This window comes from Borostomias antarcticus, assembly GCF_949987555.1.
Source record: "Borostomias antarcticus genome assembly, chromosome: 5".
NCBI classification, from domain to species: domain Eukaryota; kingdom Metazoa; phylum Chordata; class Actinopteri; order Stomiiformes; family Stomiidae; genus Borostomias; species Borostomias antarcticus.
This window is the reverse complement of record NC_140238.1, coordinates 33,479,691-33,503,903: the sequence shown is the minus strand read 5'-3', so window position 1 is coordinate 33,503,903 and position 24,213 is coordinate 33,479,691. Positions and strand designations below refer to the sequence as shown.

Here is a 24,213-nt window from a genome sequence, read left to right as displayed (position 1 = left end):
GGTTGAGAGGGAGAGGGGTTGAGAGAGAGGGGGGGATTGAGAGAGAGAGAGAAGGGTTGAGGGAGGGGGAGGTTGAGAGACGGAGGGGGATTGAGAGAGACGGGGGTTGAGAGGGAAAGAGAGGTTGAGGGAGACAGGTTGAGAGAGGGGTTGAGGGGGAGGGAGGGAGGTTGAGAGAGAGAGGTTGAGACAGAGGGGGATGGAGAGAGAGAGAGGTTGAGATGGATCACCAGCGACCCGCCTGCTTGTCCTGTCCCCTCTGATCACCTGTCTTGTCTCAACAGGAGGGCGGCCAGACGCCAGGCCATCCGTCACCCCACTAAGATCGATAAGGACAAGGGACCCACGAAAGCCACCACCACCAAGCTGGTGTACCAGATCTTCGACACCTTCTTCTCCGACCAGATCGACCAGGACGACAAGGAGCGCGGCGTGATCAAGCGCTCGCGCTGTGGCGTCTGTGAGGTGGGCGGGGTTTAGAATCGCGCTGTGGCGTCTGTGAGGTGGGCGGGGTTTAGAATTGCGCTGTGGCGTCTGTGAGGTGGGCGGGGTTGAGAATCGCCCTTCTCGAAGCAGAGGGCTTATATGTATTATACAGGCGCATCTCATGTATTAGAATGAATAGAATTAGAATAGAAAGAGTATTAGAATATTGTGGAAAGCTCATTATTTTCCGTAATTTAATTCAAAAACAAAACTTTCATATAGATTCATTACACATGTAGTGAAATATTTCAAGGCTGATTGCCTCCATGCTCGACATTGAAGCAGTAATTTGTGCAAAAAGAGCCCCGACCAAGTGTTTTTTTTCGAACATTTTTTTTATTGGCCATTTCACATAATTACAAAGAGACATAAAGTACACAAACAGTAAGGAAATACAAATAATAAATGACAAATTCGCCATTCTATCCAGCAATTCTTCCAAATGCTATTTTGGTATATAGGTATAGAGTTTGCATCCAATATATTCCTATTCCCCGACCAAGTATTGAGTGTATAAATTAACATACTGTACAATCATAAAGATTAAAACAAAAAGGGGCTTGAAATATTTCACTTTGTGTAATGGATACATTCAATTTTCACTTAATGAACTTTTTCCACAATGGTCATTTTTTGGGATGCACCTCGACAAAAGTCTCGTCTTGGAGGGTGTATCGTTTGAGTGCTCAACAACGCAGCGTTTACAACCAACCAATTCGGCAAAGTCACCAAAAACCAGTGAAACCCCCTTGTGATGTTTGATAACGTGACTCCTTCCTCTCTGCTGTAGGTTTGTCAGGCGTCTGACTGTGGGAAGTGTGCTGATGTTTGATAACGTGACTCCTTCCTCTCTGCTTGCAGGTGTGTCAGGCGTCTGACTGTGGGAAGTGTGCCGCCTGCAAGGACATGATCAAGTTTGGGGGCAGCGGGCGCACCAAGCAGGCTTGTCAGAAGAGGAGGTGGGTTGATTTTGCAACAGTGTTGTTTTCTCCCTGCTGGATGGATTAGTTCCAGAACACTCCGTTCCCATGACCTCATCCTGGGTCCGTAGTCAATTTGGACGCCGTTCTGCTAATAACTCCGGGGTGTGTTAAACGTAAACAGCTTGTGTTTGGCGTACACACGGACACTGAAACTCAACATCTGTTGAGCCCTTTGCTTTGGTGAGATTCTCGGTTTGAAGGTGTGGCGTGCTGCTTTAATTGGCGTGCTGCTTTAATTGGCTTGCTGCTTTAATTGGCTTGCTGCTTTAATTGGCTTGCTGCTTTAATTGGCTTGCTGATTTAATTGTGTTGTTGTCCTCTAGATGCCCCAACCTTGCAGTGAAGGAGGCCGAGGATGATGAGAACGTGGACGAGGAAGATGTGCTGCCTCTCCTCAAGGCCCCGTCCAAGAAGGTGTCCCAGGCCAAGAAGAAACAGAACCAGAGCAAGCAGGCGTGGATCGGGGATCCCGTCAAGGTAGGTTCCCCCCCAGACCCTCACCTCCTCCATGTTGAACACCTCTGCTCCTTCGTGCGGACCTGAGAATGCCTTGGTGCTTCCAGGCGGAGGGGAAGAAGCAGTACTACATGAGGGTGCGCGTGAACAACGAGGAGCTGGAGGTGGGGGACTGCGTCTCGGTCAGCTCAGAAGACCCCTCTACCCCCCTCTACCTGGCCAGGTAAGGCTCCCATGCACCTCCAGGGCGCACTCTCTTATTTATATACTTCATAGGCAAACATACAGTATAACAACAAGACATGGAACATTTGGTCATCCATGCATTCTCGCATACAAATTATGTTGATGATAAATCAGTTTACAATCATAATTCAGCAGATGTCAACCACGGTTTCAAACACACCATTTTTGCCAATATTTCCAAAATAACAACCCGTTGATTTAATGAAAAGGTAATTCTCTCCATATTGTGCGCACCAGTCACAACCTCTATCCATTCGGTCAGTACTGGGGGGGATTGGGCTGTAGACATTGTCGTGTTATGGCCAGAAAGGGCGGAGTCTCTCCAGCTGTGTGTTCCTCTGGTATTGTACGGTTCTGGTCCAACCACGGTTCTGGTTCAATCATGGTTCTGGTTCAATCATGGTTCTGGTTCAACCACGGTTCCGCTTCAACCACGGTTCCGGTCCAACCACGGTTCCGCTCCAACCACGCCTTGTTTCCGCAGGATCACGTCCCTCTGGGAGGACAACAACAACGGGAAGATGTTCCACGCCCACTGGTTCCTGCGCGGCACGGACACGGTGCTGGGGGAGTCGTCCGACCCCCTGGAGCTCTTCATGGTGGACGAGTGTGAGGACATGCAGCTCAACTTCGTGGAGGGGAAGGTCAACGTGATGTACAAGGCCCCGTCTGACCAGTGGTTCATGGAGGTGAGGACACAAGCTTCCTTTACCTCTGATGATGGATGAGAATCTGCCTCGATCATCCATCGATTTCATGTTCAATGTCTGTGTTATTTGCTGTAATTTCCTTGTTGATGTTTTTACCCAGAACCCACCTTTGTTCAGCACTTAAGTCGACTTGTTTTTAAACGTGCTCTATAAATACATTTTGATTTGATCAGACGGTTACTTGTTGTCTTTTAGGGCGGGATGGACGATGACATTAAGGTGATCGAGGACGATGGGAAGAGTTTCTTCTATCAGCTGTGGTACGAGGGGGAGGTCGCTCGCTTCGAAACCCCGCCCACCTTCACACCCACCAATGACCGCAAGTTCAAGTGCGTGGCTTTTTTGTGTTAATCAGCTTCCTGTCTGATGTTTTGTTTGTGTTCAGGTTCTGTGTCAGCTGACGGAAGTGTGGTGTGTTCAGGTTCTGTGTCAGCTGACGGAAGTGTGGTGTGTTCAGGTTCTGTGTCAGCTGACGGAAGTGTGGTGTGTTCAGGTTCTGTGTCAGCTGACGGGAAGTGTGGTGTGTTCAGGTTCTGTGTCAGCTGACGGGAAGTGTTGTGTGTTCAGGTTCTGTGTCAGCTGACGGAAGTGTGCGCGGTGTGTTCAGGTTCTGTGTCAGCTGACGGAAGTGTGTGTGGTGTGTTCAGGTTCTGTGTCAGCTGACGGGAAGTGTTGTGTGCGGTGTGTTCAGGTTCTGTGTCAGCTGACGGCAGTGTGGTGTGTTCAGGTTCTGTGTCAGCTGAAGGAAGTGTTGTGTGTTCAGGTTCTGTGTGTTCAGGTTCTGTGTGTTCAGGTTCTGTGTCAGCTGACGGGAAGTGTGGTGTGTTCAGGTTCTGTGTCAGCTGACGGACGTGTTCTGTGTGTGTTGTGTTCAGGTTCTGTGTCAGCTGCAGCCGAGCGCAGGAGCAGGAGGAGCAGGAGACGCCCCGGGTGTTCGAGCCGCTGCAGAACGAGGACCACGACTCCAAGGCCCTGTTCGCCCTGGCCTGCCTGAAGGGGGAGCAGTTCCGCGTGGGCGACAGCGTCTATCTGCCCCCGGAGGCCTTCCATTTCGGGTGAGCTTCCTCACAGCGGAGGAAACGATGTCTGGGGCGCCCAGGTGGCTCAACGGGCTGGCGTGCTTACCATGTAAAGGCTGGTCCTTACCGCAGCGGCGTGGGTTCAAAACCGGCCCACGCCCTTTGCTGCATGCGTCTCTCTCTCTCTTTCTCTCTCTCTCTTTCTCTCTCTCTTTTTCGCTCTCTCTCTTTCTCTCTCTCTCTCTCTTTCTCTTTCTCTTTCTCTCTCTTTCTCTCTCTCTTCTCTCTCTCTCTCTCTCTCTTTCTCTCTTTCTCTTTCTCTCTCTCTCTCTCTTTCTCTCTCACTTTTCCTGTCTGTCACCTACACTGTTCTATCATAATAAAGCAGAAATGCCTTAAAAAAATATCAACAAAAAACAAGTCTTTAGTTTCTGTCCGTGTTTCTCGTGGGGGGTGACGCTGGTGTGACCGTCCCTGCTGGTGTGCGTGTGTCCCCCCCCCCGTCCCCCCCCCAGGGTGAAGGCGGCCAGCCCGGTCAAGCGCTCTCACAGGAAGGAGGACGTGGACGAGGAGCTGTACCCGGAGTACTACCGCAAGTCCTCCGACTACATCAAGGGCTCCAACCAGGATGCCCCCGAGCCCTTCCGCGTCGGGCGCATCAAGGACATCTTCTGCCATCGCCGCAGCAACGCCAAGGCCGACATGTCGGAGGTCAAACTGCGCCTGTACAAGTTCTACAGGTCAGTCCTCGGCCCTGTGTGATAAGGGAATGTGAATCAGAAAAATTGTAGTCTTTTTTTTATATCGGTATCGGTCCGATGTGCAAAACAGGGCCGATGTGAACAGCCGATAATTATTTCTGTCTGGCTGCTGTTGTATTTGAGAGGAAACGGTGGTAAATCTATGATTTCTCAGCTTTTCCAAATGTTTTGGAAATAGAGACAGTGTTTACATGTGTTGTTCGGTATGTATAACATTTGATTATCATAGAAACGTGTTTTTATACAGATCATATCAACATCGATAAATATCGGTTATCGGCCATGACAGCAATGTTAATATCTGTTATCGGTATCGGCTAAAATGTTAATATCGGTGCATCGCTAATCAGAATATAACTTAAGACGGTGAGAATGTCCACACTGTATGTAGCTCCCACGGTGAGTTTTGATAAACGGGGCACAACGTCTCGGCCAAAATGGCCCTCAGGTGCAATACTGAACATGAGGAGGGGGCAGGGAGGAGGGGGTATATACAAGGGTAAAAGGAAGTGGGTGTGTCCATAGTGGGGTCAAAGTTTAAAAAGATTCTATCCTAATTCAGGCTGGGAATGGAGTTGTAGTTTTCTACTTTGTGTATCTGAACTTTATTCCTCGTCTTCCCCTCCAGACCAGAGAACACCCACAAGGGCGTGAAGGCCGGCTACCACACCGACATCAACCAGCTGTACTGGAGCGACGAGGAGGTGACGGTGAGCATGGCGGACGTGCTCGGACGCTGCCGCGTGGAGTACGGCGAGGACCTCTTCGAGTCGGTCCAGGACTTCTCCAGCGGCGGTCCAGACCGCTTCTACTTCCTGGAGGTGAGGTCTTTTTCAAGTTCGATGTTCTCAGAAAGCCAGTGAGTAAGAAGCCATGAGAACCGATGGTTCCCGAGCCTAGTGGCCCATAGGGCAGGAGCCTGTCCTGTTTTTGTAGCGTGAGGCGGCTTGATGTACAAGTTCACCCTGGATCGAACTCACAACCTTCCAATCTCAGGGCGGACACTCCAACCACAAGCTGAGCTGGTCAAGAAAGCCAGGTTTCTCTGTAAATGGCGCCCAGGGATCCACGACGCTGCGCTAACGCTGTTCGTTCCTCACCTGTAGGCGTACAACGCAAAGTCCAAGAGCTTCGAGGACCCGCCCAACCACGCCCGCTCCGCTGTGCAGAAGGGCAAGGGGAAGGGGAAGGGCAAAGGTGAGCTTTCTTCTTTCTCCTTCACTCCTGGCTAAAAAAAAAAAGTCATGTCATTATATTTCCACTGATTTGTGTTCAACCCTCCCTCCCCCCTCTGATGTGTTCAACCCTCCCCTCCCCCCCCTCTCAGGAAAGGGTAAAGGGAAGTCGTCGGCGGCGCAGGAAGCTCAGGACCTGGAGTCTCAGGAACCGAGCGTTCAGAAGTTCAGAACCCTGGACGTGTTCTCTGGCTGTGGGGGTCTGTCCGAGGGGTTCCACCAGGCCGGTGAGTGAGACCGTGGGGGTCTGTCCGAGGGGTTCCACCAGGCCGGTGAGGGAGGGGTCTGTCCGAGGGGTTCCACCAGGCCGGTGAGGGAGGGGTCTGTCCGAGGGGTTCCACCAGGCCGGTGAGGGAGGGGTCTGTCCGAGGGGTTCCACCAGGCCGGTGAGGGAGGGGTCTGTCCGAGGGGTTCCACCAGGCCGGTGAGGGAGACCCCGGAGCTCAAATACATCTCTCACCACCACGAGCGCACAGGCTTCATTATACCTCTTTAACACTTTCAATACGACTGTTGCCGGCAAAATTTTAAAAATACATCTAAAAAATATCACACAAAAAATCTAAAAAAATATACAAAATTCCTACACAAATTCTGTTTTCGAAAAATTTCAAACACTTTTTGAAAGCTGAGAAACTGCTTTCTAGTAATGTAAGAAAAAAACAATTTATTATTATCCAATTTAATTATTGAAATGTTGCCACTGTACTGAAAGGGTTGAGGCTTGTGTACTGAGAGGGTTCAGGCTTGCGTACTGAGCGTGCCGTCCTCGTCCAGGTATCTGTGAGACGCTCTGGGCTTGTGTACCTCTGAGACGCTCTGGGCTTGTTTACTGAGCGTGCCGTCCTCGTCCAGGTATCTCAGACGCTCTAGGCTTGTGTATCTCTGAGACGCTCTGGGCTTGTGTATCTCTGAGACGCTCTGGGCTTGTGTATCTCTGAGACGCTCTGGGCTTGCGTACTGAGTGTACCGTCCTGGTCCAGGTATCTCTGAGACGCTCTAGGCTTGTTTACTGAGCGTGCCGTCCTCGTCCAGGTATCTGTGAGACCCTCTGGGCCATCGAGATGTGGGACCCGGCCGCCCAGGCCTTCCGCCTCAACAACCCCGGGACCACGGTCTTCACCGAGGACTGCAACGTCCTCCTGAAGCTCGTCATGTCCGGGGAGAAGACCAACTCTCTGGGCCAGAAGCTGCCCCAGAAGGGCGACGTGGAGATGCTGTGTGGAGGCCCTCCCTGCCAGGGCTTCAGCGGGATGAACCGCTTCAACTCCCGGACCTACTCCGCCTTCAAGAACTCCCTGGTCGTCTCCTACCTGAGGTTCGTGAAACCCGGACGAAGCGGCTCGCGAATATCAAACCCCCACAGCGGCTTAGCTCAGTTGGTAGAGCGGGTCGTTCAGTGATCGAAGGGTCAGTGGTTCGAATCCCAGCTCCGACTGTCTACATGTCGAAGTGTCCTTGAGCAAGACACCTAACCCCAAAATTGCTCCCAATGAGCAGGTTAGCACCTTGCATGGCAGCTACCGCCATTGGTGTGTGAGTGTGTGTGTGAATGGGTGAATGAGAGGCCATTGTAAAGCGCTTTTGAGTGCCGCTAAGGTGGAAAAGCGCTATATAAGTGCCGTCCATTTACCATTTACCATTTAGCTTTAGTCCCCCCCCAGTAACGCGTTGCTCTTCCTTCCTTCTGAAGCTACTGCGACTACTACAGACCCAAGTTCTTCCTGCTGGAGAACGTGAGGAACTTCGTCTCGTTTAAGCGTTCCATGGTTCTCAAGCTGACGCTGCGCTGCCTGGTGCGCATGGGATACCAGTGTACCTTCGGCGTTCTGCAGGTGAGAAGGACGGGTCAACCTTTGACCTTTGCTTTCATCTGGACCGGCGCGTTTCCACGTCTGTCTCTCACTGACCGGGAACTTTGAATTAGTGTTTTGGGTGTTATTTGTTTATTCTCATGATTTAAAGAAGATGTTCTTTATTCATAGACAAGGTAGGCAAGGCAAGGCAAGTTTATTTGTAGCACATTTCAGCAACAAGGCAATTCAAAGTGCTTTACATGAGACATTAAAAGCATCAAGACAAAGTGCAACACATAAAAGGTCATATAAAACGAAATGCAAAAGGATATTTAAAACAAAATGCAGGAAAAATAAAATACAGGAATAAAAGTTCACTGCAGTGTATGAATAATTATTTGATTTAATAAAAAGCAGCGGCAAAAAGAAAAGTCTTCAGTCTTGATTTAAGGGTGAACTTGTTCAAAGGTGGATTGCCCTGCACAGCTCAGATCTTCTCCTGGTGCTGGCGATGTCAGGAAAGTCATGCAAACTTCAAAAATAGAAGCGTTTCGCAGCACACAACGGATGAACATAAGGTTGATTTTTCTGAAATCGGTTCTAATGAAGCCGTAAGGCGAAACGCGTCGTTCGATTTCAATAAAATCTTCCTCATTTTCATCTGTTGTGTGCGGCGAAAATCTTTTCTATTTTTAAGGGTGAACTTGTAGGCTTTCATCTCGACCGTCGCATTTCCCTGTCTGTCCCTGAGCGCGTCCTGCGGGGCCGGTGTGTGTAACGGCTGTCCCCCCCCCTGTCTGTCCCTGAGCGCGTCCTGTGGGACCGGTGTGTGTAACGGCTGTCCCCCCCCCCCTCCCCCCCCAGGCCGGTCAGTACGGCGTGGCCCAGACCCGGCGCAGAGCCATCATCCTGGCCGCCGCCCCCGGAGAGAAGCTGCCTCGCTACCCCGAGCCCCTGCACGTGTTCGCCCCGCGCGCCTGCTCCCTCAACGTGGTGGTGGACGACAAGAAATACGTCAGCAACGTCACACGGTAACTGAAACCGCCGCCAGACTACGGCGCTAGCCAGTAGGACCGCCCCCTCGAAGTCCACGGGTCCAATCATCAGTCGGAGACTCTTTAAGTCGACAGATTCTTGAAGTTGAGCAGTCGTTTTGTTTAACTGTCAGACTTGAGACAACAGAGGAACGGTGACAGGGAACTACTCGCCACTCCGCACCTTTCACCAGCAATTGTGCATTTCCCAAATGGAATATCACAACACAACTGCTTTCCTAGATCAATCTTGTATTAACTAGGATATCCGCTGGAAAAATATTATTTTATGTATTTTTTTTCCTCATAGACAGATAGAACTCAAGACAGATAGAACTCAATCGTCAAATGCATTAGTGACATGCTCAGTTGAGGAGAGACTTGTCAAATAAGAATATCTGTTAAGATTCTCCTTATGTGCGTGATGTAACCCGATTTTGAAATTGGTTAGGATTTTAAATATCCTGTAGTGTGAGCCTAGCATTAGCTGGTTGGTCTAGTCTGACTCTGTTCCTGAGACGGTGGTTCTCTGACTCTGTTCCTGAGACGGTGGTTCTCTGACTCTGTTCCTGAGACGGTGGTTCTCTGACTCTGTTCCTGAGACGGTGGTTCTCTGACTCTGTTCCTGAGACGGTGGTTCTCTGACTCTGTTCCTGAGACGGTGGTTCTCTGACTATGTTCCTGAGACGGTGGTTCTCTGACTCTGTTCCTGAGACGGTGGTTCTCTGACTCTGTTCCTGAGACGGTGGTTCTCTGACTCTGTTCCTGAGTCGGTGGTTCTCTCTTGCAGGGGGAACGGGGGCGTGTACCGCACCTTCCTGAGACGGTGGTTCTCTGACTCTGTTCCTGAGACGGTGGTTCTCTGACTCTGTTCCTGAGTCGGTGGTTCTCTCTTGCAGGGGGAACGGGGGCGTGTACCGCACCATCACCGTCAGAGACACCATGTCTGATCTCCCGGAGATCCGCAACGGCGCCGCAGCCCTGGAGATCTCCTACAACGGGGAACCGCAGTCCTGGTTCCAGAGGCACATCAGGGGAACCCAGTACCAGCCCATCCTCCGGGACCACATCTGCAAGGTGAGCCCCCGGGCCGTGACGAGGGGGGGGGGGTCTAGGGACGTCATCCAACGGGAGTTGTGTGAAATGTCATCATGATTTAGTGTCTGACTGCACATGAGGGCGCCACGCCATGTAGTGAAGGATAATTGGGATGCTGGGAAATTTCAACGACACAGCGGAAGAAGACTTAAAAATGAAGCGATCAAAGCACAGTCCAGCACGGGACGTTCTTATCAATTAATCGACTATCATTTGTTAAGGTTAACAGTTATCGATTCATGAAATTCCTTGAAATTTGCAACCCTAAGAGGTGTGAGTTCTGGTCCAGCTCTGTAGAGGTGTGAGGTGTGTGACCGCCCCCTCCGTTCCCAGGACATGAGCGCTCTGGTGGCGGCCCGGATGAGGCACATCCCCCTGGCCCCGGGCTCCGACTGGAGGGACCTGCCCAACATGGAGGTCCGTCTGAAGGACGGGACCACCACCAAGAAGCTGCGCTACACGCACGCCGACAAGAAGAACGGCCGCAGCAGCACCGGCGCCCTCAGGGGCGTCTGCACGTGTGCAGGAGGTACGTCCACCAAACATTACTGAACCTTACCTTAACCCTGTTTGACCAGGCGTTAGTGTTTGTGATGTCGTAGTGTTTGTGATGTCGTAGTGTTTGTGATGTCATAGTGTGTGATGTCATAGTGTGTGATGTCGTAGTGTTTGTGATGTCGTAGTGTTTGTGATGTCGTAGTGTTTGTGATGTCGTAGTGTTTGTGATGTCGTAGTGTTTGTGATGTCATAGTGTTTGATGTCATAATGTTTGTGATGTCATAGTCGGGGGCGTGTTGTGATGCTTGTCTTCTCTCAGGGAAGTAGAAGCAGATGTCCCGGCACTCAGAATTTTAATATACAAATATAAGCGTTACTGAGCAACAAGTGGGATGTTTCTGCTTCACGTGTTCATCAGCATATAAAAATACCACAGTGGACAAACTGGATGAATATATATACAGGGTCAGAGTCCCAACCAATCAGCGCAAGTCGGGGTCAGAGTCCCAACCAATCAGTGCAAGTCATTTCTCCTGATCCAACTTGTTGCCCAAGAAAGTTTTATTTTTATATTAATTGATGAGTGCCGGGACGACGTCTTCTACTCATCATCCTGACCCAGGCGCCCGATACCTCCACCCAACGCTCTTCTTGGGAGTAGAGCTCACTGTCTCCCGGGCCTCACGGTCTCCCGGGCCTCACGGTCTCTCTCTCTCCCAGCCTCACTGTGTCTCTCTCTCCCAGCCTCACTGCCTCACTCTCCCGGGCCTCACTGCCTCACTCTCTCCCAGCCTCACTGTCTCACTCTCTCCCAGCCTCACGGTCTCTCTCTCCCAGCCTCACGGTCTCACTCTCTCCCGGCCTCACTGTCTCACTCTCTCCCAGCCTCACGGTCTCCCGGGCCTCACTGTCTCTCTCTCTCCCAGCCTCACCGTCTCCCGGTCTCCTCCCAGGGAAGCCATGTGACCCGGCGGACCGTCAGTTCAACACGCTGATCCCCTGGTGCCTGCCTCACACCGGGAACCGCCACAACCACTGGGCCGGCCTCTACGGGAGGCTGGAGTGGGACGGCTTCTTCAGCACCACGGTCACCAACCCCGAACCCATGGGCAAGCAGGTAGACCACCTACCGCCCCTCGGCTCTCTACGTTAGCTTTACCCCGAACCCATGGGCAAGCAGGTAGACCGCCTACCGCACCTCGGCTCCAACGCTCTGTTAGCTTTACCCCGAACCCATGGGCCAGCAGGTAGACCACCTACCGCACCTCGGCTCCAACGCTCTACGTTAGCTTTGTAACCATATCTATCTGGGTTCAGCCCGTTGAATTCAACACATTCAATTTAGAAGGACTTTCTGCCCCCTGCAGTTAAGAACTATTAGGGGCTCCGTGGCCGTGCATGTGAAAGCATAGGAATGGGTAACGGTGGAGTGCATTTCAATAGAGGTCATGCTCTAAATGGGGGGCGTCTGTAGCTCAGTTGGTAGAGCGGATGGTTCAGTGATCGAAGGGTCAGTGGTTTGAATCCCAGCTCCGACTGTCCACATGTTGAAGTGTCCTTGAGCAAGACACCTAACCCCAAATTGCTCCCAATGAGCAGGTTAGCACCTTGCATGGCAGCTACCGCCAGTGGTGTGTGAATGTGTGTGTGAATGGATGAATGAGAGGCCATTGTAAAGCGCTTTGAGTGCTGCTAAGGTGGAAAAGCGCTATATAAGTGTACCATAAATGTAAAGATGTGTTGCGTGTTGATTGCGTGTTGTTGATGGCGTGTTGATGGCGTGTTGATTCCAGGGCCGCGTCCTGCACCCTGAGCAGCACCGAGTGGTCAGCGTGAGGGAGTGCGCTCGCTCTCAGGGCTTCCCAGACACCTACCGCTTCTTTGGGAATGTCCTGGACAAACACAGACAGGTACGCGCTCCACGGTCACCTGCTGGACCTCTCACAAGGACACCTGCAAACTGAGTCCACCTGTTTCTTTTGTTTGACCATTGAGCTTGTTTTGTCGACTCATAGTTTGCAATTGTTTGGGTATTCTGTTCTTGTTACTGTTTAGTTTAGTTATGTCTTGTCCTTGTTAAATCTTGTCCTTGTTAAATCTTTTATTTGTATTTTCACTTAAGCCGAGGGGTAAGTGACTAATGCTTGATGTTTTGTTTGTGTCTCAGGTTGGGAACGCTGTGCCCCCACCGCTCTCCAGAGCCATCGGACTAGAGATCAAGAAGTGTGTTCTTGAGAGGATTAAGGAGGAGAGCGCTGCAGGTACGGTGTGACTGACGTTTCCGCTCCAGGAAAGCGTCCACCACTAGGGCGGCGCTCAACTCACTAGGGCTGCACACAACTCGCATTTCTCAATCGATTAATCAGTATGTGGAATGAACGATTAATCGTATTTTTTGGCCGACATTCGAAAGACTTGACCAAACGTTTGTGTTTTTGATAGGAAAAAAATACCATAATTCCTTTTTTTTTTTTTTTCAAAGGACGTGTTTATTTGAATGAATGTGACCGCAATTTCGCCAAAATCACTTGGTGACTAAAAATCGACTTTGATGGCCATGAACGATTAATCGATTTAAATGGACCCACCCCTAGCAACCAGGCCCTTATCCCCTAGCAACCAGGCCCTTATCCACATCAAGATGCTCATGATGTCTGGTCTCTCTTTCCACAGACGTGAAGCAGGAGAAGATGGAGGCGTCAGACTAGAGACCAGGGAGAGAACCGTCTCCCCCATCCTGAAGCAGAGGTCTCCGTTCAGAGTCCTGAATGAAACGTCTCTGGGCCGCGTCACGCCCGTGTCACGCCCGGACCGTCTGTGCAGTACCATTCTTGTATCATTCCATGCTAATAATTTTTTGTGGTTTTAACCGTGCATTTGCAAATATCAACACTGAAAGTGGAATTAATTGTATGTAGTTTTTATATGTTGTAATATTTCAAATAAAGCTCTTATTAAATGCCCGTTTATTCTTGTCCTCCGTAATTCCCGTCGACCTCGTGGGTATTTACGACTGCAGGCGTCTGCGTTTTACAACCCTGAACCCAAGAGTGAGACTGATCACAGTTTGAATACATAATGAACTATCCATCTTCAGCTGAGACTTTAATAGGATATTTGGACACCAGAGGCCCTCATGAACTCTGGCAGAGGAACAGCAGGCGTCCCCACGATCCAGAGCACACAGACGTTCTTATAAAGATGGCGTTGCATAGCAACCTAAGCAGGCCAGGTCAGAACGACCAACACGCAGATACTGTAAAGAATTGTTATTCCTGCTTATCTATGCAGCTGGCGCCGAGCTAAGCTCAGAGCAGGATGCTTTAACTACGCAGACATTCCTGTGGCAAAACGGCACGCAATCCTGTTCACTAGGTATGCGTCACGAATCACGATTAACTTTGTTATTCATAACTAAGATCAGATTGCTCGGGTACAAGACATCTACAGTTGTCAAATTAAGTGATTGTCCCAAACAATTGTCCTTGTCTACACTAAATCTTGAGGTGACGGTACGTATTTTATTGATCAGCCATTATGACAGCAGTCTAGACTCAGGCCTGTATTTACATTCATCACTTCTTTAGAACCCTTTCAACAAAGAACTATTGTGATGTCATAGAACAATTGTGATGTCATAATGCCCAATACCTTGCTTTAATACCACCTAAATATTCTACAAAGCTGATGAGTACTAGTTCATCGATAGTATCCATATAAGCTGGATATAGTATAAAAACTCATAAAGAAATGCACATTGCTGTTTAGGGACCGCATGTGAAAGCTTCCTTGTTTTAATAGCATTTGTATAGATTGGATTGATGCACACATCAATGTAATTAAGAGGTGTTCTTACACCTGAGACAACTCGTCTTTTAATAAACTCACCATTTCTGTTGTGTACTTACACACATGGTCTCATATCATAGGTATATAAACTAACTAGAGGTAACATTACTGATTTGATAATAATTGCCAGGATAATGGTGTTCAGGTGATAATGACAGGATAATGGTGTTCAGGTGATGATGACAGGATAATGGTGTTCAGGTTATAATGACAAGATAATGGTGTTCAGGTGATAATGACAGGATAATGGTGTTCAGGTGATAATGACAGGATAATGCTGTTCAGGTAATAATGACAACTTGTTTCTCAACAATGCTTTATTTAGACAGCCACATTCTACCACACAAAAGCTGGCATTCTGGAATAGAATAAAAGCTGGCATCCTGGAATATTTTCGAAATCTCAATTGTTTGACGGTCTGCAAAACAGAAGGGATGAAAAGTCAGTTATGTGAAAAGTCAAATAATATGGAACGTTTTTACTGTTCTCACAAGCTAGACGCTACTCACTTGGCCCATTCCACGTTGAGAATCAGATGGTCGTATCCGAACCCTGACACGCCAGCGATGGCTCTGGCCGCATCCTCCCGGCGGTGGAAACTGATGAAGGCGAAGCCCTGAACAGTGACAGAAACACACGCCGTTAAAGAGACCAACCGCTAGCGATGCACCGGTTGCAAAATTCTGGGCCGATGCCGATGTTTAAAATAACAATCCGGCCGATGTTTATTTTATTTTAATTCTCCCTTTTGTGCCAGGGAAACAAAGAAATTTAGTGTTTGGTTCCAAAACGCGGATTTTTATTTCACTTTAATTTGAAAGCAAGCGACACGTGCGTTTGCGGCGTTACGTCACGGATCTTCTAATCTGCAGCTGGGTAGGACAAAAAAAGCCGTAATTGTTGCAACATAACATCGGTCACTACCATCGGTGAATGTCATTTTATTTGCCGATGGGCCGATGGCAGTCAACAAGGCCAACATCGGCCGATGCATCGGTGCATCCCTACCAACCGCCCAAGGGATAAGAACCACAAGCACTACCCCGGAGAGCTCCCGTCACCCCAGTCACCCCGGAGAGCTCCGGTCACCCCGGAGAGCTCCGGTCACCCCGGAGAGCTCCGGTCACCCCAGTCACCCCGGAGAGGTCCGGTCACCCCGGAGAGGTCCGGTCACCCCGGAGAGGTCCGCTCACCCCACTCACCCCGGTCACCCCGGAGAGGTCAAGTCACCCCGGAGAGGTCCGGTCACCCCGGAGAGGTCCGGTCACCCCGGAGAGGTCCGGTCACCCCGGAGAGGTCCGGTCACCCCGGAGAGCTCCGGTCACCCCGGAGAGCTCCGGTCACCCCGGAGAGGTCCGGTCACCCCGGAGAGGTCCGGTCACCCCGGAGAGGTCCGGTCACCCCAGTCACCCCGGAGAGGTCCGGTCACCCCGGAGAGGTCCGGTCACCCCGGAGAGGTCCGGTCACCCCGGAGAGGTCCGGTCACCCCGGAGAGGTCCGGTCACCCCGGAGAGGTCCGGTCACCCCGGAGAGGTCAAGTCACCCCGGAGAGGTCCGGTCACCCCGGAGAGGTCAAGTCACCCCGGAGAGGTCCGGTCACCCCGGAGAGCTCCGGTCACCCCGGAGAGGTCCGGTCACCCCGGAGAGGTCCGGTCACCCCGGAGAGGTCCGGTCACCCCGGAGAGGTCCGGTCACCCCAGTCACCCCGGAGAGGTCCGGTCACCCCGGAGAGGTCCGGTCACCCCGGAGAGGTCCGCTCACCCCGGAGAGGTCCGGTCACCCCGGAGAGGTCCGGTCACCCCGGAGAGGTCCGGTCACCCTGGAGAGCTCCGCTCACCTTGGACTGGCCGGTGTTCTTGTCCTTGGCCAGGTAGATCCTGGAGATGGACCCGAACGGCCTGAACAGCTCCTGCAGGTCGGTCTCGCGCGTGTCCTCTGACAGGTTGGTCACGCGGATGGTGGCGTTGTCGTCTGCTGTGAGGGGGGAACGACGGGGTCAAGTCAAGTCAAACTTTATTAATAAAGCACATTTAAAAACCACTGCGGTCGAGCCAAAGTGCTGTACAGGTAAACACAAAATACAATAAACAAAAGCACAAAGTACAACAACAACAACAACAGCACAGAAATATAAAACACAGAATACCAGGGTGTCATGATCAACTACAGTTGAAGGCCAGGGAGAGGAAATGTGTTTTTAAGAGAGATTCTAAAGCCCCTAGGGTCTGAGCTGATCTCATGTGTTTTTAAGAGAGATTCTAAAGCCCCTAGGGTCTGAGCTGATCTCATGTGTTTTTAAGAGAGATTCTAAAGCCCCTAGGGTCTGAGCTGATCTCATGTGAATGGGTGGACTATTCCAGAGCCGAGGACCAGCGGCTGCAAAGACTCGTCTCCCCTCGTCTTAAGCCTGGTTTTAGGCTCTTCTAGCAGGATCTGGTCAGCTGATCTTAAGCCTGGTTTAGGCTCTTCCAGCAGGATCTGGTCAGCTGATCTGAAAGCTCTGGCTGGGGAACGGCGCTGCAAGAGTGCAACGTGGCGGTCAGTAGGGCTGGGTTTAAAAAATCGATTCATCGATTCTGAATCAAATGATTCAGAATCGATTCATGAATCCCAAAAATCAATCTTTTATTTAATGAATGAATGAATAAATGAAGGTATGAATAGTTCATTCATTCATTCATTTTTGGAAATCAGTATCGATACCCAGCCCTAGTATTGATGTGTTGCATAACTTGGCAGTCATGTAATTAAGGTTACAGTAAAAAAAAAAAAAAACAGGTTGTAGTAACACTAACCGAATCGATATTGAATCGAATCGTGATAATCGATTCTGAACCTTGTGAATCGGAATCGAATCAGTTCTTGAGATTCGACTGGATACCCAGCCCTAGCGGTCAGTCACCCCGGCGGCCGTGTGTGAGACCCTGAGACGGAGCGGGCGCCGCGCCCCTCCCGGCGGAGACTCACCCCTGCGGTTGGGCTGCATGGACTCCCCCCGGCGCGTCCCCCCGTCCCTCAGGCTGGGGGGGACGTACTTCCCCGTCTTGCTCGCCGCCGCCGCCAGCGCCGTCGGCTCGGGCTCCGCTAACGGGAAAAAACCCACAATGCATCAGTACAGTCAAACGTTCCAAAAGAATGAATATCAATGGGCTATATATATGCACATCTCCAGTACTTCCTGAAATTAGACATGCTTCTCTATTTCCTGTCTCACACTATTGGATGAAATGATTATTCAGGTGTGCCTGATCATTGCGCTGCAGTCAGGCACACCTGATTAATCACTTCATCCAATAGTGTAGGACAGGAAATAGAGAAGCATGTCTAATTTCAGGAAGTACTAGAGTTGTACATATGGCCTATTCAGTTCACACTGACATCATAGTTATAGGTACTATATATAACGCGCTCCCCATCCAGTTGTTACACTGGCCCGGAGCGCCATTCACACACCAATGGCGGTAGCTGCCATGCAAGGCACTTGCCTGCTCACTGGGAGCAATTTGGGGTTCAGTGTCTTGCCCAAGGACACTTCGACAGGTAGTCAGGAGGAGCCGGGATTCGAACCAGCGACCCTACGATCACTGAACGACCCGCTCTACCAACTGAGCTATACCGCCGCCCATCGTCATCATCATGGTTGAAGGAGGCCACGTACCCGAACCTGCAGCCTTCTCCTTGTCTCCGGTCGTCAGGCCCAGCTGCTCCGCCAGCTCCTTCTGCATGGGGCCCAGGGTGTCCTTGTAGGGACAGCGGGTGGTCCAATGGTCCCCTTTGCAGATTCGACAAGACACGATTTTCTGTCCCTTCAGCTTGTTCATGGGGTCTTCATCCTGGTCCTGGGCGTTCAGGTCCTGAGAGAATCCAGAGATATTCATGAACTAGAACGAGCACAGGCCTCCGCACATGCATGCTTTGTTGGTGTAACCCAGTTGAAATGGTTGAGGTGATGCAACTGAGTTGAAGTGAAGTGAGTTTTTATGTAATAACCGACCACAGGATCCAGGCTACGAAAAGGTCATTTTTCCTAATACAGTGTTTATCTGATTTGTTTCTCATGAATCCGATATTATTTTATATTTATATATTATTTAGTTTTATATGTATAGAATGATAAGGTAATATGGTTTGCGAAAACAGCAAATAAATAAAGTTGATATCCATCTATCTAAAGCTCAATTGACTCTACATTCAAACAAAGAGCCAACTTTCCCAAAAAAAAAAGAAAGAAAAACAAACATTTGTGGAGATTAAAACCCGGGACTCTTAACTATTGGACCGGTGTCTTATCCAATCAGCCACCGGTTACCGGGTAGTACGGCAATCCAGGGAGGACACGTAAAGATGAAGTGAAGGAAATGGTCCCAGTATAGCCAAGTTCTGTTCTCATTTACATTCGTGTATCCGCCCAGTGATTCGGATACGTTCCAAAATTAAACGGGTTCTAAGTTGGCCCATGCGACACCCCTCCACCGGGTTCGATGAAAATCACTCTGGTAGTTTTTACGTTATCCTGCTAAAGAACGAACAAACGAAATAACAAACACACACGACTGAAAATAGATACCTCCACCTGGCAATAACGTACATCACCCTGGATGGATCCAGGCTGAACAAGTCGATAGCTGTGACTTCATAGCTCAACAGGACAGCGTATCGGACCAACAGCTCACCTCTTTGCTGGATATGAAGGTCATGAAGACGTCATCGCTGACCGTGGTGGTGGCAACATTGGGACCTGCTGCATCGTACTCAGAGTTGCCAAATTTCTTCCAGTTCTAACGGGTGACAGAACAATAACGTTGATCCCACCATGCAGGTCAGCTACCCTTTGAAATGAGTTAAATAACAGATGAGAAAAAACAAACAAACCTTTCTCCTGGCAACTGCTTTTGAGGCCTTCCTGGTCTCAATCTTGAACGTTCGTATAATCTGAAAAAGAACAACACACCGTTAAATATGGACTATGCAATAGCAAGACATATTTTGGGAAAGGCAAGTTTATTTGTAGAGCACATTTCAGCAACCAGGCAATTCAAAGTGTTGAAAGAGACATTAAAAGCATCAAGACAAAGTGCAAGAAACGCATAAAACGTCATATAAAACGAAATGCAAAAAAATGACATTTAAAACAAAATACAGGAAAAATAAAATACACAAATAAAAGTTACAGTGCAGTGTATGAATGCATAATTTTTGATTTAATAAAAAGCAGCGGTAAAAAGAAAAGTCTTCAGTCTTGATTTAAAAGAACTGAGAGTTGCAGCAGACCTGCAGTTTTCTGGAAGTTTGTTCCAGATATGTGGAGCATAAAAACTGAACGCTGCTTCTCCATGTTTAGTTTGAACTCTGGGGACAGAAAGCAGACCTGTGCCAGACGAGCTGAGAGGTCTGGATGGTTCATAACGTAGCAGCAGATCAGAAATATATTTTGGCCCTAAACCATTCAGTGCTTTATAAACCAACAGCAGTATTTTCAAGTCAATTCTTTGACAGACAGGAAGCCAGCGTAAAGACCTCAGAACTGAAGTGATCCACTAGTCTTTCTGAGGCTCTGCCAGGGACAATATAAAGAACATTACCTTGAACTTCTTTCCATCCTCATCTATTTTGTACTCCGTGATAGTTTTGATATTTCCTTTGAGAGTTTCTTTTGGAGAGGGGAGGGTACCTGTAGGAGAGGGGTATCAACAACAACATAACTTTTTTGTATTCCTTCTACAGCATGTATGTAACTTTCCCACTGTGTACTATTTGCACCACTATTTTAAGACTGTATATGTATTTGCCCAGGGACTGCGGGTGGAAATGAGCTGTTTAGCTATAACCTTGTACAGTGCATCTCTCCCTATTCTATAGGGTAAATGTCTACTGTACCTTGTCCCTGTCTTAAAAATCAATCAAATCAATCAACACAGCATCATTAAACAGATCAGTAAGCAGTGCATTTGACTGTGACAGGGCAGAGACCAGACTAGCCAAGTTATCAAGGCTCTGGTGAATGTTGTACAGTAGCTTAATACTAGGGTAACATTGGAGTCAATCACAGACACAGACCACAACACTGTTTTACAAACTAGCAGCTAGCTACTATCTTTAAGCTCTGCATGTTTCTATATGCTTTGATTAATCTGTGCTAGCATGCTAGCTCAATTAGCTACACTATAATGACAGTGCAATGACCATCATTAGCCTAGCATCAGGTGAACATTGTTTACAAGTGTAATATAACCACAGCGAAATAAACCCATCTAGCTGGATGACTTTAGTAGGCTGATACACGTGGAAACCCGCCCTGTCTGGGCCTGGACATGGAGCAGCTCAGTCCTCGGCTAGCTAGCTAGCACTAGCACTAGCACTAGCATTAGCACTAGCATTAGCACTAGCATTAGCACTAGCATTAGCACTAGCATTAGCATTAGCATTAGCATTAGCACTAGCATTAGCACTAGCATTAGCACTAGCATTAGCTAGCTCACTAGCGACTCACCTTCGTCTCCTTCCTCTTCAACCTGATCTGCCCAGCTGGGCTTGGATCTGAGGGGAAACGAGAGATGAACACTATTAGGATCTGTTCATGTTGTGTGATTAAACTAGAATAATGTATAAATGTGGATGAAAGACTCACTCGTCGTATTCGATCGACGGCATCTTCAGTCCTCAGCAGCCAGAAGGAGAGCACGCGCGAGACCGGAAACGGAAGTGCAGCCCGAGCACAGCAGAGCGCCCCCTACAGGTGAGGCGGTCTCAGTACTACACTCACAATCACATCTATAGGCTCTGTGCACCAGCTCCACTACTTCCTGAAAGTCACTTTGCATCTTTATTTCCTGTCCTATATGATTGGATTAAGTGATTAATCTGTGAGGCAGACCCAGCGCACACCTGATTAATCACTTCATCCAATCATATAGGACAGGAAATAAAGATGCAAAGTGACTTTCAGGAAGTAGTGAAGCTGGCGCACAGAGCCTATTGTAGCCAGGTAGGTCTATGGGTTTTCACACATAGGAATTTTGTTCTGTACTGTTGGTGCATACAATAAATAGACACAAATAGACAGCAGTAGACAGGGTGCAGGGTTAGAGCTGATCAGTTAATGTAATTCAGTAAACTACAATATAACATTTAAAAAAAAAAATCTTTATTACAAATCACTCAAAAAACCAAAGCATTTGAGGGCCTGTGGATAGAAGTAGAAATGATATTCAAAGTTATGCAGGTTCCCTGTATAGTCAATGACATGTGAAATGACTCTTGCCTATACAACAGACAACAACAATAACTGACTCTGATACTGATAGTCTGGAGACTACAGATAGAAACTTGCCAGTTTGGGAACCTTGAAATGTCCATCTGAGTACCTAGGACTGGAATGAGGAACTGATTAGTGCTGATAAGACACTGTAAAGACAAATGATTCTAATGTACCTGTACATACATGCAAATACACTTTCTGTTCTATTCCACTGCATGTTCTGGCTGCGGCTTAAAGGTACCCAATGTAGTTTTTGACCACTTGTATGCACTCTAGAGCAAATTTGAGAAGGTGGTCCCCGAAAATCGCGTACTACGTCATTGCGTCAATACGCGGAGCACATAATAGTGACGTTTTACACATCTTTGTTGTTTTCAAAACATTAGCTAAATATCATTTTGTGAAGAAATTACAAGGTAGGAAAGACATTCAAGTGATTCAACATGTTTATTAGACTACAAGGAACCATATAATTGAGGAATTTCGAAAATAAACAATGAACGGATTGTTTTGATTCACGTTTCGTTGGGTACCTTTAATCCGTGTGCATCAGACTAAACCGTCAAGCAAACTAGTTTCTTTAAAGTCGCACTGAAATGAAAAAAGCATTCTGTCCCATTTTGGTTCACATAATTGGTCATAGTGTTCACCTATTCAACGATCTATGCCAAAAAAATAACAAAATTCTACTTTTGTTGTAATCTTATATCAAAGTGTATAATTTCTTATTTCCTGGAAAACGGTAGGTCACGTGCAATGACGACAACAGGTACCTTAGATTTTAGGCCAATAATCTCACGACATCCACCCGTCAATCAACGCTATCCTCCTATCGAATCTGTCTAAAGTTCTTAAAACCCGCCCACTTGTCAATGTTCCAATCAAATTCCTCTAAACGCATGTCCCGCCCTCATAGCTTGTTTGCGTCGGAAATAAATTAAATGCAATTTATGCAAATGCAGTTAAATGCAATTATTGTTAGTCGCTTTGGATAAAAGCGTCTGCTAAATGACTGTAATGTAATGTAAATACGTCAAACTACGGAAGTTAGATGATCTCAAACGTCCGTTTCAGTGCGACTTTAAAGCAGCATCAAGTCCCTGCAGCCTACATGCACATTCAAATAGGTGGTACATAAATAGACTGCTATGTCTTTGCCTCTCTCCTTGCAAGCTCATCCTGACCCCTCCCACAACAGCAGGCGAATCTGATGCTGTCCAGCACAGCCATGTAGAGAAGAGGATGGATGCACATGTTCAGGGTCGCCAGCCCCTTGGACACCTGGTAGGCCTTGTTAACCTGGCAGTCAGGAATCCCCTTGGACTGCAGGTAGTAGTAGTAGCTTTGAAAGACATGGTAGGGCACAAAGGAAACCGCATAGAGCAGAACCCCTGACAGCACTATCAGGGCCACCTTGCGCTTCTCCTGCGTCGTGATGTTGGCGTTTTTCCACACGACCCAAAACACTGCGCAGTAGGACGCGAAGGTGATGAGAAACGGGACGAAGCACCCAAACACGGTCATGAAGAGCTTGTAGGTTAAGTGGGACCGCGCAGTGGCATCGGTGTGGTTGCAACAGGACACGCAGCGGGACATGTCCCCATGTGGACACGTGTCCGCAAACTTCAACACCGGGGAGGAGATGGCCGTGGCGACGATCCAGACGACCAGGCAGACGGCTTTGGCGTGGCCAGGGCGCACGTAGGTGCGCGTAAAGAAAGGGTGCACGATGGCCACATAGCGGTTCACACCGATGCACATGATCAAGAAGATGCTGACATACAGGTTGCAGGTAAAGAGGAAACGCTCTATTTTACACATGACCTTCCCAAAGGGCCAGTGTTTCTTCTGGGTGTAGTAGACAATGAGCAAGGGTAGGGTGAGCACGTAGAGGAGGTCGCTGATGGCCAGGTTGCACGTCAACACCACACCGGTGTGCCAGTTTCTCCTCTCCCTGGACACCAGGAACCACAGGCCAACCAGGTTCCCCACCAACGCCACGCAGAACTCAACACCGTACACTGCGGGGAGGAACTCGATTTGAAATTTGTCACATTGATCCGAGAAGTTGTGAACCATCTTGTGTACAGGGTGACAAATATGAAGTGGTTTTCACACTCGTGTTCTGTTATGACCTGTGAAAGACAACAAAAAAACTAAATTCTCATTTGAATCATTTATTGGTACCTTGATCCAACCTTCTCTGCCACTGTTAAAGTATTTTTTTTTATAGAATGATTTATACACAGTAAGATTAAGCATTTCTTTGTACATGGTTCCATATTATGTACATACAGTGTGACCAATAAACCACCTTGAATGTTTCTAAAGTAACCAGCATCCCTTACAGATATGTTCAGGTTTATACAAATTATTCACTTTCCCATAAAAAAAACTTCTTATACAGAAAATAAGACTTCATGCTAAGATTTGTCCTACTTCCTATACTTAGAAAGACAATATGGATCCAATTAACATCACCTTTTCTTGAGCAAAAAGCTATTCCTTGCCTCGACAAAAGCATTTAAGGACCCAGTTGTAGTTGGACCTGAAGTTCTTGTGGTCTCACGGCACCATGAACGCAAATGCAATCCACTTCCTGTCACGGGCCAGCTTCCCTTTCTCGTTGAGGGGGGGGGGGGGGGGGTCTGAAACTGAGCTACTTCCCTCATCTATCTAACCTGATATCAGACTTGTTGAGTCGTTGAGCTGTAGTGAGTGAGTGGGCGGATCGAGACCCAGGATGCAGGTTTCCTGCACACTGAGGAAGCGTCTAAACCATGC

At 48.6% G+C, this 24,213-nt stretch overlaps 3 protein-coding genes across 7 annotated transcripts in view; 1 reads left to right on the top strand and 2 right to left on the bottom strand.

Annotated features, from left to right (window-relative positions):
• The window catches only part of dnmt1 (DNA (cytosine-5-)-methyltransferase 1), a 22,725-nt gene extending 9,447 nt beyond the window's left edge, over window positions 1-13,278 (top strand). For 2 of the 4 annotated variants that reach the window (XM_084437771.1, XM_084437770.1), the window contains exons 14-33: window positions 285-465; window positions 1,348-1,445; window positions 1,793-1,946; window positions 2,033-2,148; window positions 2,656-2,860; window positions 3,077-3,210; window positions 3,757-3,936; window positions 4,416-4,640; window positions 5,290-5,482; window positions 5,768-5,858; window positions 5,989-6,123; window positions 6,932-7,214; window positions 7,590-7,731; window positions 8,557-8,723; window positions 9,626-9,803; window positions 10,158-10,353; window positions 11,276-11,439; window positions 12,116-12,232; window positions 12,490-12,583; window positions 12,996-13,278. In XM_084437771.1, coding sequence (XP_084293897.1) covers window positions 285-465; window positions 1,348-1,445; window positions 1,793-1,946; window positions 2,033-2,148; window positions 2,656-2,860; window positions 3,077-3,210; window positions 3,757-3,936; window positions 4,416-4,640; window positions 5,290-5,482; window positions 5,768-5,858; window positions 5,989-6,123; window positions 6,932-7,214; window positions 7,590-7,731; window positions 8,557-8,723; window positions 9,626-9,803; window positions 10,158-10,353; window positions 11,276-11,439; window positions 12,116-12,232; window positions 12,490-12,583; window positions 12,996-13,030 — 3,088 coding nt within the window. In that variant the 3' untranslated portion in view covers window positions 13,031-13,278. Of the gene's footprint in view, window positions 1-284; window positions 466-1,347; window positions 1,446-1,792; window positions 1,947-2,032; window positions 2,149-2,655; window positions 2,861-3,076; window positions 3,211-3,756; window positions 3,937-4,415; window positions 4,641-5,289; window positions 5,483-5,767; window positions 5,859-5,988; window positions 6,124-6,931; window positions 7,215-7,589; window positions 7,732-8,556; window positions 8,724-9,625; window positions 9,804-10,157; window positions 10,354-11,248; window positions 11,440-12,115; window positions 12,233-12,489; window positions 12,584-12,995 lie in introns of all 4 variants that reach the window. The other 2 variants (XM_084437769.1, XM_084437768.1) reach the window with 1 other exon arrangement.
• Window positions 13,279-14,451: 1,173 nt separating this feature from the next.
• On the bottom strand, window positions 14,452-20,872 carry eif3g (eukaryotic translation initiation factor 3, subunit G; the record flags this gene model as incomplete). 2 transcript variants are annotated; one of them, XM_084437786.1, is made up of 10 exons in its annotated part: window positions 20,800-20,872; window positions 20,662-20,708; window positions 19,754-19,842; window positions 19,044-19,103; window positions 18,845-18,949; window positions 17,830-18,025; window positions 17,139-17,255; window positions 16,009-16,145; window positions 14,681-14,787; window positions 14,452-14,589 (listed from the first exon to the last, which is right to left on the bottom strand). In XM_084437786.1, exons 1-10 carry the CDS (start codon window positions 20,820-20,822, stop codon window positions 14,574-14,576), a joined length of 897 nt encoding a protein of 298 aa, XP_084293912.1. In that variant the 5' UTR covers window positions 20,823-20,872. The 2 variants fall into 2 exon arrangements, with proteins under 2 accessions (XP_084293912.1, XP_084293913.1); XM_084437787.1 differs by lacking the exon at window positions 14,452-14,589 and having other exon boundaries at window positions 14,677-14,787.
• A 1,703-nt stretch (window positions 20,873-22,575) lies between these two features.
• Window positions 22,576-23,508, bottom strand: p2ry11 (purinergic receptor P2Y11; the record flags this gene model as incomplete). The annotated part of the gene is made up of 1 exon (XM_084439139.1): window positions 22,576-23,508. One exon carries the CDS (start codon window positions 23,506-23,508, stop codon window positions 22,576-22,578), a length of 933 nt encoding a protein of 310 aa, XP_084295265.1.
• Between the last annotated feature and the right edge of the window lie 705 nt (window positions 23,509-24,213).